Source organism: Lipophrys pholis (genome assembly GCF_963383615.2).
Source record: "Lipophrys pholis genome assembly, chromosome: 1".
NCBI lineage: Eukaryota > Metazoa > Chordata > Actinopteri > Blenniiformes > Blenniidae > Lipophrys > Lipophrys pholis.
This window is the reverse complement of record NC_137635.1, coordinates 50892049-50907893: the sequence shown is the minus strand read 5'-3', so window position 1 is coordinate 50907893 and position 15845 is coordinate 50892049. Positions and strand designations below refer to the sequence as shown.

Genomic DNA, 15845 nt, shown 5'->3' with positions numbered 1-15845 from the left:
GCGTGATCATTTGAAACGCGACCCGCCGTGTGAACGTGATCAGACCGGATGTTTTCGGGCCCCAGAGCGCGGAAGACGGCGGGAAGTCACGCCGAGCAGCACGCTATTTACGCACGTGGCACGCTGGTCAGCAACCAGGGTTGCCAGATGTGACTCACTGTTTCCAGCCCAGACAAGGTAAAACCCACACCACTCAATAAAAACCAGCCCAAATCTCAGCCTGTGTAGGAAGCATGTTAAAACCGTAAAACTATTATATGTGTAATAAAGAATATGCCATTAACACACAAAATGCACAAAATAAACAAAGTTAAAAGGTAAAGAGAGTTTGGCTCCCCATTAGGGGGATACCACCATATCTGGCAACGCTGGTCTGCCCGTGTAGATTCATTTTCAAGTGGTTGTTGAACACAAGTCAACAAAATCAAGACAACATCAGCTCCTTGCATTAACTTATAAAATGTCAAGATACAGCAACAAACAACAGGCGTCGGTTCTTGTCCACCATCTCATGGTTTGAAACTCTAAACATAGTCCCTTCGTTACTGTGGAGCTGTGTCGCTGAGTATAATCATGTTTTTCTGTTTAATTGCATCTAAAAATGTAACCCCTCTTGCGCGTGTAACATCTGAGAGTTAAAATTTTAAACTTAAGTTTTTTTTTAATGCAAAAATAAGTAAAATTTGACAATTTCCTCTCACAAAGAAAAGGTTTCTATGGCCTATCAAAGGATGAGGAGGAGCTCTACGAGACCTAATTATAGAATAAACTGTGAAAATAATATTTTAGCATATTTAACCAGACAAAATCTGTTCAGTGTTCAAAGTAATTCTTTGACACATTTGTTAAATTGCTTTTTTTGTTAATCACACCGATGAAAGACCGAACTTAAAGAGTTAAAAATGAAGGTCTCCAGTTGGCAAACAGCATAAAACAAAGCACCTAATCAACTGATGATAAATACACCTCATGTACAAGAATATAGAAGTCATTTCTACAAGCTCTAACACCAAAACTAATGAAATCTCTGACTTTGTCAACCAAATTGTCACATTTGGGGTGTTGTCAGCCTTCTGCCACACACACAAGCAAACCTCCACTGCATCTGAGGATGTGAAGGTTTATCATTTCCAATAATCAGCTCAAATGACATCCCATAGAGTTCAATAGAAATTTAAACCTTATTCAGTGCTGTCCCGCCTCACTGTGAGCATAAATAAGTATAAATCAGCTCAATAACATACCAAGCAAACCGAGAATCCAAGAAGACTAAATGTATGTTGTAGTCATTTGAGTATTTTCTTATCAGTGTAAAAGCTTTTGGCAGACGCAGACTCCATGTCAAACGCGAGTTCATATCCCCTCCCGTCGATCTTTTTCCCTCCCTCCCTCCCTCCGCCCCGCGTTCCTCACCCTGCCTTGACACCGCCATATTGTATCATGTGTCCCCTTTTGTTTGTTTGTTTGTACGCGCGCCGAGGCGTAGCGCCCGGGTGAAGGCCCCTGAATTTGTTTTGGTGAGGAGGGCATGTAAACAGAAGCGCCCCTGGGAGCCCGACGGGCCCGTGCAGGAGCAGCCCCCAAACCCCCACCCAGAACCCAACCTCCCTCCCCTATTAGAAGGCTTTTATGAAAGTAATGGGGGGAGGGTGCGGGAGGTGCTTCGGGTGGCACACGCCTCCCAGCGCCGACACGCCCCGCCGTCGCCCCGGGGTGAAGCATGATTCGAGACGGTCATGAGGCGCCAAGCCGATTCCCTGGCATGACGCCCACGGGGCAGTGTGTGTGTGTGTGTGTGTGTGTGTGTGTGTGTGTGTGTGTGTGTGTGTGTGTGTGTGTGTGTGTGTGTGTGTGTGTGTTTTCATTCCCATTGCGGGGAGGCTTGACAGGACGCACGCCTGCCGCTCACGTATTTACGTCTCTCAAGGTTCGCGCTCCTTTGCCTTCAACCTTCGTGCAGTTTATTGATTTTTATTACTTTTTTTTTTTCCCACTTTCTTTTGCATTGGCCTGAAACAAGCTTGTGTCAAGTCTTTTATTTAGCCGGAGGCCATGAAATAAGTTTATCTTCTATGGGGTAAAGGCAACTTGTATTTGATAGATTTGTTTGGGGAGAAGCAAGAGCTATTTCACTTTCAGTTCATGGAAAATAAGGAGAGTTGGGTTTTTTTTTTTTGTGAAAGCTTTGGTATGAATTGTATTTTGGGCCTTCTGGAATTGGCTTGCTCTTCTTTCAGTGTACCAGTCATACACTTACTGAAAAACATACAAAAGTAAGGAGATTTGTATGTTTTCATGCTTCTCTGCACTTAAAAAGCTTTTTTTTTGTTTTTTTTCTCTTTTAATTGGTTCTGCACTGACGATGGAGCTGATTGAGTTTTTTAGGGTCACATCGCACCAAAACCTAATTCTTACAAATGTAACACTAATAAGTTAATAATACACCTACATCTGAAACGTTTCATTTGAAACGTCTCGTAAACGGAACCTCGTATCCAAGAAACGTTCTTTCAATTACAAGCGTGAAAATGTCATTACTCTCTGTGCTCGATTTTGTTGCTTGAAAAAAAACAAAACAAAAAAAAACCCTCATCCTTATTGCTTTATGGAAACTGCCATCAATTTTAAGATTGGCTGCCTTTCCTTCCACACAGACATTCATTTTCATTCATTTCATTGTGTTTGCAAATCAAGTTACGAAGACCTCAAAAGCCTGCTAGAGTTTGAAGATCCATCACAACCTGCATCTATCCACCTGTATTTACTGTCAGAGCTAATCCGGTTGTGGAAAATGGACGTCCCAACGTCTTGGATTGACCAAAACACATTTCATTCATTGGCTGTGGCGTTGTATAAACGGATCTCCGGGGACAGACAGAGCTACTACGGACGTCCTGGAAAAGAGCGTTTGCTCATCCTTGTTTGGCAGCTGCAGACTGGACCGCTGGGTGACCTTGAATGCTCCCTCGCTACGAGGCTTTCAGAGACGACCAGTCACATCGCTTCAACTTTTTGGCAGAATTTACGGCAAAATTCTCGACTCCGCAAGAAGATTTTATCGCATTTGTTTCCTGAAAAGGGAGAAAATCACCTCTGATCTGTTAAAAGTTTCACTCAGCAAAGCATTTTGGCTTTTTAATACCACGAAGCAGAAAACGAGACTTAATGCGCCTCTTCAGAGATCCGACTCTCGGGGGCTCGACTATTCTGCCATTAATGCCTTGAATTCACAAAGTGAAAAAGGCAACACTGTCTTAAAGCAGGAGGAGACTGGCATCCAGGATATAAACCGGAGTGATTAGCATGATAAATTGCACGCGCTCCAAAATCAATACGCTGTAAATAAAGATACCGTGTGCTCTCGTGGACGCGTGCCCGAGGAGGGGAGGAGGCCCCGAGACTGTAAATTTGCCCTGTTTACACTCTAAACCTGTCCCCGGTTATATTGTTTCTTCAAATTTTTTCGCCTTTTTCTCCTCTAATTGGCTCTCGGAGGGAAGCCATTTTGGAGTCGTTTTAATTACACCATAAAAGAATTTTGCTGCAGCTGCAAAGTTCACCGCGTGGGCTCGTTGAAATATGAATGCTGTTGATCATGCGTCCCCCCCCAACACAACGACGCCCCACAATTCAGCACTGATTGGACTCTCCGTTGTGTTTGTTTTGTTGTTGTTGTCGTTTCTCTTCTTGCGTAGCCAGACAGGAACCCAGACAAACTGGTGTACTTAACAGCCCAGGGGGAGGGGTATTACAGCAATTTATGGGGCCAATATTTGTCCTTTATTAAACACGTGAAAATCGCCATTTAGTGTGATCCACCTCTGGTACAATGGAAACGCTTGTTTTTTTCCTGCTCAGTTTTCTACACTGCTTTTCCCAAGTTAGCGTCACAGAACATTGTGGTTGAATAAACAACCAGGTTAACACACACACATTCATGTATCGGCAATTCAGTGTAAAATCTATGAATCTATTCATCAATCAGTATATGTATATGGCAATATTTTCATAGAAAGCCTCCTTCCATCGTGGATTCAACTTTTTTTTTTTTTTTTTTATGTTTTGAAAATAAGAGTCAGCATTTAATTAATTTATGTCACAAAACTGCCGTGTGTGAGCATTTCCATTCAAAGCGCATCATTTACTAATTAAAAGTTTTAAATTTAAATTGAACATGAACATCCTGCCTCCAATATATATAACCGTGAGTAAAGCAGCAGGAGAGGGAATGGCAGAGCGTGAGGCTAAAGAGAAAGCTGAATCCGTCAAAAACAAAAAAAAACCAGGGAGTGTCAAGAGAGTTGTATAAAATAAGGCTTCATTCCAAAATTCATTTAAAAAGTTGCTGAATGCATCTTTTGTGGGTGAAAAACTGACGAATGAAAGTTTGAAACTTGCAAGCTGCAGCAGCACCAGACCACCAAACACCCAGAGACGGTTCATCCTCAGAGAAAAGGAACTAGTTGTTTTCCAAATATAACAAAGAAACTGTATTTCACATATATTGTGTTATGGTAACTTTTTTGGGGGGTGTGCTGGGGGGTTACTGAAGAAAAAGATTGGGAAGCAGTGATGTAAAAGACTAACAGCAAAACAAAATTAGCAACATTAGGATAAAAGTGACATTAATTAACTGTTACATTAGAAATGGTGGTGCCCCGAGCTTCTCTTAGACTCGTTGATAAATGTGAATCATGAAAGCTTTCCATAGGTGAGGATTTGAACTGAAAACAAAAAGGAAGGTAGAAGAATCTGCCAGGGTTCATAAGAAGAAAGCAAATCCCACAGATAAGAAGGGTGTGTCACGCCGCATTATGTAATAATGGTGCATTATGTAATAATGTAATACATTTTCCACTCATTATGTAATAACACAGCATTTGGTACCAGCCACAGTAGCGGGTGATCTAAAGAGTTAAACCTGATTTAGAGCCCTGCTGAATCCTAATTTTTTTCCCCACTCATTATTAAACATTAAACCATGTTGATGGATAAAGAGCAAAAAAATTACATAATGCACCAGATTGTGACATTTTCTTCCATTAGAAAATGAAACACCGACATTTTGTAATAACTGTTGCAATATGTAATAAGTTATTGAATAGTTTATTGAAAAATGCGTACAAGAATTTTATTACAAAATGCGGTGTTATTACATAATGAGTTGAAAATGTATTACATTATTACATAATGCACCATTATCACATAATGCAGTGCCATAAGGTGCAAGACTATTAAGACAATTAAAAAGCAGTAAAGTTAAGCAAATTTACTTAAAAAGGCTCCTAAGTCCTACAAAGTCTCAAACCAGGAACCCCATTCGCTTTGAGGCGAGAGAGCTTTCCACTACACCTCCACTGTGTGGCCCAATCAGAAGAAGTCGGAAGATTCCACGTGCCAAAAATAGCTCTGACAGGATGAATGAGGGTCGTAACGAGAAGCTTCATCATACATTAATGCAATTATCAAGCAGCTAACTATTAAATGCATTAATCATTTGATACAAAGTATTGATTAAAATGACTTTATAATGAGAGGAGATGATTTACGGCGCCGAACTAACAGCTCCGCAGACCAGAACCGTAACCAGAGACACACAAATAAATCTGACGGATGCACTCAGCCTCCAACCATCAGTCAAACACTTGAATAAATCAAAGTGATCTTGTAAAATCTTCCTTTGATTGCAAATATTTCAGCACTGGAAAAAAAAAATTAAATCAAGAGAAACCCATTTCTGGTGCCGTAGGATTGCGTGTGAAGCTAAGGTATACAACCTTACCTGCTCAAACAACAGTTATCTTGAACTTCAGCAGATGTAGATGTGGTTAATCTTTAAGTAACTATTTATCCAGCCTGATAAATGTCAGTGAACAAACTTTGACTCACTCTTGAGTCAATAGAACCTCAAGCCTTGGATGGCTCTTGCTAAAAATGCTGTAGAATCCAATGAATTATTGCCCTTTCTGTTGACAAAAGACACATTCTCAGCTCATCTATTTATCGTGCATTCACTGCCTCAAACCGAGAGCACTCTGCGGATCAGGGTTGCAGTTACAAGCTCACAAAACACTGACATTTTGGAAGCGAAACCACTTTACCGGTCTCCGTGCTTCAGTGCCTCCCCGCAGTATCTTGTTTGCATGTTTTGTGTCGGCCTTCCACCGGCAGCATCCACAGGGCCCAGGTACCACGGGAGCGTTTTAATAATCCGTCCGAGTCCGAGCCCATAGATCAGTGTCAGCCGCCGAGAACATCGGTCTGACGAGATACAGACTAATGAAGGCCTGCTCATATTACCTCCGGTGTCAATCAAACGCGTTGTCAGTTAATCATCGGCATCTCTCTCATTAAGAAACACAGATAGCCGCCGAGATTCAATCCAGGTCTTCTGTCCTTGGAGGTTAATGCATGCGACACACGCTTTCATATGATCTGTTTTAAAGGGCGGATATCATTTTGCTTCTCATTTACATTACTCTCGATGTCAGGGGTTGGGTTTTTTTTTGTCTGTATGATATACAGTAAGTGGACCGGCAGTAGTTTAAAGTCTTTATCTTCTATTGTTCATAACTTTATAAATTATCCACGTATAAACCATGAAAATACTGTATTCCTCACTTTAAAAAAGAAAATAAAAAATGTGATAGAAAGAAAATCTGGATCATCGTGCTTCTTAAAAGAAATTCACAAAAGATGAAAGGTGGAACAACAAAACACCTAAAATGAACTTAAAACATTCAGACAACTCTGAATATTTTGTATATGTATTTGTGTATATATATATATATATATATATATATATATATATTGTCTGGCGGACTGGGTTTTCTTCAGGATTCTTGAGAGGCTCCAACTGTAAACAGGAGGGGAGTGAAATAGTAACACAGCTGCTTTTCATAACGTATGACATGTAACATGTTGTTACTATCTCATACAAAAGCAATGGTGTCATATAAAAGGGTTTTAATTGTGTCATTAAACAACATCTTCTTATACTGAATACAAAAATTTCAAAATGTAAGCAAATATTTATATATTAATTTTACCAATTTTATTGGGTTTAATAATACATTTGTACTCTTATTGATGCATTTTAAGTATTAAATGCAACCGATGTAAACATTTTGTGTAACTTCTAGTTGATTTTATGCAAAATTGATGAAACATACCAAATTATATCCTTTCCGTTAAAATCGTTCAAATATCCACAAACCTGCTAACTTTGGATAAAAGTGCAGAACTCCATTGAGAAGCTTGAGTCTTTTTGATAAAATAAAAGTGGACAATTAGAGCCCTTCTCTGACAAATGTTTAAGAAAAAAAAATGTCACAGGAAGTTTAGCGCCGTGCCTTTACAGGTTAAGCGTTGAAGCAGTCTGTCGCCGTCATCCAAACTAATCAAAAATCCCAGTTAGATCATCGGGGTCACGTTGTCGCCTTGTCAACAGACGTCTGGTCTCTGGCGCCGAGCGGTACAGTCATCCCCTCAGCTGACAGCGGTTCCTGCTGGGAGTAAGAGTTGGCCTCGGTGTTGATGTTTCAGTTCGGTCACGTCGCCGCCAGACAGAAAATGACAGTTTGCTCGGGCGTGTGAGTGAAGATATTGTATTTACTTCTGAGAGACTGACTGCAATAGTTTGTAAGGAACTTTTGCTTGTACGTTTCACCAATATTTGTATTCTTACTTGTATCGTTGAGGGGAAAGCTCGCTTGGCATGCATGCGGTTTTCAAACGTCCCTGAAACTTCCCAGAATTTCAACGGGTCCCGACTAAACTGCCTGGTGTCACACAAACTTATTCACCATTAATGCAGCAGGATTGTATCCGAATCAAACGGTGTGATTTTGATGGTCACAGACAAAAGACGCTGTCTGTGAAACTTTTTAACGAAGGTCAAAACACATTAATGAGCTCAATTTTGATACCAAATTTGTGTTGCCGGAATCCTCCCGCGCTTGTTAAGCTCACACTGGCCCCTTTCATGTTTTCCAGTTTTTGAACATGCTCGAACAGAGGGAGGATATGCAAAACAACCACAAATAAGTGAGATGAGAAGATGCAGTTTCTCAGCGAGTAATGACTAATATCCTGGCTGTGAACCGACTCTAAAACGGGCGGTGCTTTCGTCTGTGGGCATTAAAGAAGCCTCTTTGGACTGAGCAGCCGTGATTATATATTTTCACGTTCACCTTTGGCCAGGTCACACCTGATTTACATGAAGGTGGCTGCCGCTTGGCGGGTATGCGACGCCTGAAAAACACCATTTTGACAATGATCGAGGACACTAAAACAATCGTTTAGGTGTCTAAACTTTCTGAAGTTGGTCGAGGAGGTTATGTTTTCATCTGCGTGTATTTATTAGGGTCCGAGCACTGACCGTGCATAGGACCCTATTGAAACCGTAGGGATTATTTATGTATTTATTGGTATGTATGTATGTATTTTACCAACTTTTCGCAAAAGACTATTTACCCAAATTGCATGAAATCTTCAGAGATGATTTGTCGTCATCCGAGGACCAATCGATTAGATTTTGGGATGTTAATGGCTAAACGTTTCTGAATGAATCCTAAAAAAAACGGCGAAAACAATGTTGTAATAAAAGCTATACGCACATGCGCCAACAACACACTAACAATGGCGAGTACGCGGACATTTGTAAGGACAGATGACGAAGTTGGATTGTTATTGTGTGTGACTCAACTCCTAAGTCCGAGGAGAACATGAACTGGGAGTCATGACACTCTGGAGGCCGCCATTATTGTCATTGTCCAACTACTCACGCATGTGCAGAAGAGATATTTACTACGGCCGTGGTGCACGAGAGCAGTAGCAGCATTTCCGCCGTCTACACGTAGACGGAACCCGAGAGTTGCGAAAAAGTTGCTTTTTCCGCCCCGTCTACGCGAAGCCGGATTCGGAGCGTTTTCGAAAAGTTCCACCTTGGGAGCTGCTGTTGTGTAAACGGACACCTAAAAGATAGCCCAGGTGTTGCGTTTTCACTCGAAAAATGGTTTCTAAGAGAAGTTGTGGAAAATCTCCTCTCACAAAACCACCAGGGTGGCAGGTCAGCACGTTCATCTTGGAAATAAAAACAAGGTAGCATGTAGGCTGCGTAAGAATTAAGGCCAATTTGATATACTTTACCTTAAAACACCGTAATCCTTCCAGGTCTGTGACGCTCACAGAACAGCCTCGGGGCGTCACCGAGTTGAAGGAGTATGTCGAGCGCTGAATTTTGAAGTTTTATTCTTCTCGTCTCGTCTAAATAAAAAAAACTTTCATTCAGTCGATAGAGAAAGTCGTCAGCAGGAAAACGTCTCGACACAGAAGTGACACCGGTGTTAATCAGAGGCTGATTATAGGGAGGAGATGCTCTCAGCCAGAGAGAATGACCAAACGCCGGTGAGGAAGAGGAAACAGCAGAGCTTTTAACCACCGCTCATCAAAGTGGAATGAAGCTCCCCTGAGGCATTTCTAACAGAGACAAGTCTATCTATAAAAACACTGTGTTTCTGTTGCCCTTTGCTCCCCAACGGTCTGGTTTTGTTTTTCATTTTCTCTGCATGTTACGTGTTACAAAGCAAGGCAGCAGTGTCGAATATGAAGGGCACTGAGAAAGCACAGTAAAACCTTTCTACTGATAATAAAAAAAAAAAAAGTTAAACGTTGGTATTTTCACACAAACACGCCCATAATTAGTGTTTTTAGGTGTGCGTGAAGGGGTGTATGACGGACTGAGACTCCACAAGCTACCGTCATTTTTATCGGACCAGCTCCTGACAGATCCGCCAGGAGCAGTTTGTGACTGGAGCTTCATGGCGACTCTGACTGATCCTCCCCTCCCTCCCTCTCCTAGGAGCTCTGCAGGCAGCGCATGGCCGTCAAGCCGCCGGCCGAGCGTCCGGAGCCCATCTCCTCCCGGATCAACAGCGTGTCGTCCCAGTTCAGCGACGGCGGCCAGGCCGTCAGCCCCTCGGCGCGCAGCAGCGTCTCGTCCTGGAGCGAAGAGCCCGCCCACTCCAACATGGACATCTCCACCGGCCACATGATCCTGGTGAGTTCACGGTCGAGCCGCTGCCACAGTGAGAGGTTGAGCTTGTTTGTGAGGCCCTGACCTCCAGGAGTTCCTAAACAATGAGAGTCAGCAAGAACTGAAAAGTTCCAAAAGGGGATTTGAGTCGGCTGCAAGGTCCTATTTTCCCACTCGATGGAGTGTGTGTCTTGCAGCTTTAATCAGTGGATCTGAGGAATGCATTAGAAATTCAAGGAGGAATGTCTGACATCGTAGTGTAAAATCACGTTTTCTGAGAATAATCTTGAATCACTTTATAAAGTTTTCCTCCTTACACAGCAGATCATGTCATTTCTGTCTATAATCAGTTTTGAATAGAAGTCTTGATGAATCTGATATAAGCAGGAGAAATTCTTGATGATCACCTTTTGGTGGAAGACCAGATCTTGACTCAGAGTTTGGGGGACTTGGGTTTGAATGCTGATTGCAGCAGGAAAGTTAAAAACAAGTCTGTGGCGCAAAATGCTGTGAGTTTGTTTTGGTGGGACTTTTAGCACCTTGCATTGGCTCATTGATTTGAGCTGGAACATGTTGGGGAAGATCCCTGTTTTTGGTGTGTGTGTGTGTTTGTATGCAGGTTTCAATCTTTTCTGTTCCTCATAGCTGCCAACCAATTTCCTACTTTATGATTTTCCACTTATTAGAATTGTGTGGAATAATAGCAAATGAAAAACAGTTTAATAGAAAGTCTTTGTTCTGAGGAGTAAAATGCCTTGTTAGTTGATAGCTTTTAGTGCACATAATAATGATTGCGAGCCAAAGTAAGAGGACATTCAAACAAATTGCAAAATCAGATATTTAATCTCACTTATTTCAGTAGATTGCTCCTAAACAGAAAAAAAACTAAAACAAATAACAGATAATGAAGCAACACTTTCTGCAGCTTTTGAATCAATTACTAATTATCGATTATGAGGAAAAAAAGACATGGGAGTACCTCCCAGCATCCCTTTCCAAAGCAACACAGTTTGACATCAAACAAAGTCCAGGAGATTTATATCTGATCAGTTTGATTGGACTGATAAATTCTACAAAAAGAAGGGTTCAACAAAAAAGACTGCAAATTTTTAAAAGTGATGTGGTCGGTCGTGTCTCGTTCCAAATCGCTCCGAGAGATTTCCACTGTTTTATCACTTGCAGGTTTACATCCTTTCAACCAATTAGCGCTTTGAAAACTATCCTGCGCTCTTCCCTGTGTTTTTGTGTACACTGTTAATCCCCCCCCACACACACACACAAGCACACAAACACACACACACACACTTCTCATTTCAGTGTCTCTCTCATCTCTCTCCCTTTTTTCTTTTTGTTTGAATACATCTCATTACACCCACAGTTTCTATAAGCAGGCTTCTTAGCCTCTTCTATCCAGCAGATGAGACTCTCGATTGAACCTCGCTCGCTTGCCGTGCAGCGCCTTCGTAATTGCGATATATGGCTGCTCTCTTCAGCAGCCCACCACCTTCAGTGTTCCCGCCTCTTCATCCCAACTCCCCCAGCCCACCTACAAATCTCTCCCCCTCTCTCTGTGTGTCTCGCTCTCTCTCTCTCTCTCTCTCTCTCTCTCTCTCTCTCTCTCTCTCTCTCTCTCTCTCTCCTTCCTTGCATTGTAAAGCTGGCAGGGAGTTGTGACAGAGCGGGCTTTTTGATGTGTTCGATAGGTTCAAAGGCACTAATTACCCCGGGGATTTGCACCCAGGGAAAGAGAGAAAACGCATGTTCTGTTGTTTTACACCGGCGCACAGACGAGCCGAAACGCTCCTTTGGTGCACATTCGAAGCGGCGAGGTCACACGCGGACGAAAATAGATCTGAGTTTGTGACAGCGGGAGCTGAACTTCTCCAGGTGCGTTTGCCTCGTCTCGCAGAGAGACGAGGCAACGATGAGGGGGAGGAAGTGAAGAGTCGCTCACCGAGTGTCTGCACGGTGTGTGTGCGTGCGTGCGTGCGTGCGTGCGTGTGCGTGTGCCACAGTCTGGTCAGAACGAGTGGTGCATTTGTTAAATTATGGAGACTAATATGCAAATGGAGTGAAGGAGGAGGAGAAAGCAGTTCAACTAGGACGAGTCATTCTGTGTAGGTTCATGGAGATGGGTGTGATTTGTGAGTTCCCCTCTCAAGAAACTGGGAACTGTGTTGTGTTAGACAGTGTTTTCAAATAGATTACACAGTTTTAAGAGCTAATTATTACGTAGCGGGAGGCTGTCGACACCAGCAAATGGAAATAATCCATGCTTCCATCCAAGTCAGGGTCGAGAGAGAGAGAGAGAGAGAGAGAGAGAGAGAGAGAGAGAGAGAGAGAGAGAGAGAGAGAGAGAGAGAGAGAGAGAGAGAGAGAGAGAGCGAGAGATATTCACACACATGCTTATCATCCAAAAAGCATGTATTTGGTTTGTAGGAGGAAGAATCCAAAGAAGAACATGGTAACTCCACACGGACCTCACCAAAAATGTTCAATCGCTTATTTAATTTAAAATGATTCTAATTTGTGGTCACTCTTATATAACTGATGTTTGTATCATGTTTATTACATTTAAACTGAAATTTTCAGCAATTTAATATTTACATATTCTTAACTATTTGAATACTTTTGTTTTGCTATATAGAAATTCAGACGGGCATTGTGATATTTCATGTTTATTAAACATGCACTGAAAGATTGGTTACCTTTTGGGTCATGGAACATGTAATACATCTCCTATTTTTAAAAGGCAGGAAATCCGCATAAAACCTTTTTTTAAGTTTTGAAACTGACGTTTTTAAATTGTGTCGTAGAAAAAAAAAAAGACTTTTTCTTGATATTTCCAGTTTTTTTAGATGCCCCTGTATCAGTACGTCAAATAAACCATCAACCAATACTAAAGCACCAAACTCCTTTAATTGGCAATATGTTTTTATCTCCTGATCTAAATCTTCTTCCCTAAACTCACTAGGTCACAGGCCACGTCCCCCTTATAAAGGTCCATTTTATTCTCCTGGGTTCATGATATTCTCTCCTCTGATTCATGTGTTTCTTTGACCCAACTGTAGGTAGTTTAATTTTATTTGTTTCCCCTGTGTTGCACTGAAACAAGTGAACGTATGTTCTTCAGTGCAGAAAAAAACAAAACCTTAAAAATGAAAAATTCACACAAATTTTTTGAATTCCCGACTCCAGAACATCTTAATGTTGTCACATTCTCAGCTGAAGCATATCAGTGTTCCCTGGGCACTATCATTTTTAAAACAGGCGTCAGGAATAATGCTGCTGTATTTATGGAGTTTGACAGGGGCTATAAAAGTCTGTATTCGTGGCTGCATTGCAGAAGCTGAAGGGGAGTAGAATGAAATAAGAGTGAAATATGAGTGTTTAAAGCATGTTTTACTAAAATTGCAAGTGTTGCTTAAATCAAACTGCTTGGCTAATGGCTCAGTAATGTACGGACAGTGGACATAAATTTTCAAACATTTCTTTTTCTTTTTTTTTTTTATCACTTTTGGTCCTATTACCATCAATCTGTCATATGCAAAGTTGACTTGGCCAAGATAGCAGACATTACAAAACCAAGCGGTATAAAATATTGGAAATGTGAGTGTAAATGTCCCCGATAAATACACATTTTACATACTGAAGTTAAAGTTAAATAAATGTGCCGGATTTGGAGATAACAAATTTCCAGGTGTGTTAGGTTAAATCTTTGGCTGATGGCACTTAAAAATGATAAAGTACCTGCAAAGACCAAGAGCTTTGTTTTTTGAGCATTTTAAACATTAAAAACATTTAAAAAAAAAAGGCAAATTGATTTAGTTCTCAAAAGATTTTGACTAAAACCTTCATAATAGGCAACTTTTCGTACAGTTCAGTTGCCACGGGAAAATGAAGCATCTCATGTTTGCTTCAGTCGTCACGGCAACATTGGGATTCCCCGTGTTGTCATGCTCAGTCGTCGTGGTAACATGACGTTCCTCATGTTGACATACTCGGTCGTCATGGAAATATGGCGCTCCAATGACATCGTCATCAGTCGTCATTAAAAAAAAAAAAAAATCACGCTTCTCGTGTCGTTTGGTTCAGTCGTCATGGCAACATTGGGGTTCACCGTGTTGTCATAGTCAGTCGTCATGGTAACACCACAACGTATCAGATTTACTTTTCGGTCCACACTGACAGGTGTGAAAACACTCGTTTTTCGTCAAGGAACTGCGGCTCGGGAAGAAACTCTTAAACATTCTCTTTAAGGTCTACTTCTTTTTTTTAATCACTTCCACTGATGGACAGATTGAGAGACCGTCTGAAACTTCCTACGCTGCACCCACTTAATTAATAAAAGATCTTTGAAGAAGACATTTTATAGAAAGAACGGATGTTAAGAACTCCAATGCAATTTTACTATTGCCATTTTCTGAGCGCTGTACTACTTTTAATTGCGGCTGTGCTGGCGATCAGTTATAAACCCGTCTGAATGGGCCGGGTTTATTAGCAGACCTTCTATGCCGATGAAGAATTGATGGCATATTTAACTTTGAGCCCATGTTTTTTTATTCTGCTTCGGGATTTAAATGGAAAAAGGACACGGAAGTGTCTGGTGGTTTGTAAGTCACTGAAGAACATCAGTAGAAGTTATAATGGCTGAGTTGCACTTAATGGGAGAGAGCGGAGCGCTCTTTACTCGTATGTATATATGTTTTCCCACTGATTAATCACAGTGGAGAAAGGAGAAGGGAAGGTGATGTGTAGTTTTAATAATGTAATGTAATAATGGAGGAGCTGCGGTGAGCTTTCAGGACCTTGGACAGCGCCACGCACTCGGCCGGGAACGCTGCAGCTCCTTTTGGATCAAACTGACTGCGTCCTCCTACAAGGCAGCTGAGGGGATGTTATATAATATAATGCTCACTGTCATGTGGGAAACGTGCATCTTCAAAATGTCAACATTTTCACATAGGAGAGGTTAAAAAAAAAAAAAAAAAGACATCTCCTTTTTTTTTAACAGGAATCATTTTTCCATCAGGTTTCAGAAACCTTTCAGAAACCCAAAGGTCAGATTGTTTTCTCAGTCGAGCGAAGGGCACATAAACCTTAAAAGTTGAGACCAAAAGAACTCGTACTGGAGGTATTACTTTTTGATACAGAAAAGGTTGTTTGGATTGATGGATCTCTCATCCTCTCATCTATTAGATTACTGGTGTTTTGCAGGTCACTTTATGTGACTTCTTTCACAACTGTTGTTGTTTCTTAGTCTTTCATGTCCCTTTGTGTTGCTTTTCGGTTTAATATTATTGCTTTTTCTGTTTCCTTGTCCAGCTTTTTTTCTAGTTTTCAGGTTTGTGGGATACCATTTCCTGTGAGGGATTTACACCACTGTGGTCTACGTATCCCTGATTAAACTATTCTTTATCCCTGGTGGTTAAATAATGGTTCTCCTGCGCATCATAGTTAAAGTTACCATACAAGAAAATATCAAATAGATTCCTTAGAACTTAAGTGAATGAGTGCTCCAACTGTCATGCCTTGATTAACTCTAAACTCGCAAATACTTTGCCTCATTCTAAATGTTTTTGCCTAAACGCCGGACTTACTGTTTTACACAAAAGTTTGATATTTATAGCCATAACTCCAACCCAAATGATGCAATTATCTAAATATTTGGATTTTAACATTGTTACACTTCATAGATTTTTCAACTATCTGTTCTTTAGGCAAGTATTTCTTCTTATGACAGGAATACTTTTTTACTGACTTAATTTTATTCCGTTTCTCGGACTAATGGCCTTAAATAGAATGGACA

The 15845-nt window shown here is 41.1% G+C and overlaps 1 protein-coding gene across 1 annotated transcript in view; it reads left to right on the top strand.

Annotated features, from left to right (window-relative positions):
- The window catches only part of LOC308114672 (receptor-type tyrosine-protein phosphatase N2-like), a gene marked incomplete at its 3' end in the record, with an annotated part of 199882 nt that overhangs the window by 145151 nt on the left and 38886 nt on the right, over positions 1-15845 (top strand). The window contains exon 15 of the mRNA XM_080471745.1: positions 9863-10060. Coding sequence (XP_080327871.1) covers positions 9863-10060 — 198 coding nt within the window. The remainder of the gene's footprint in view (positions 1-9862; positions 10061-15845) is intronic.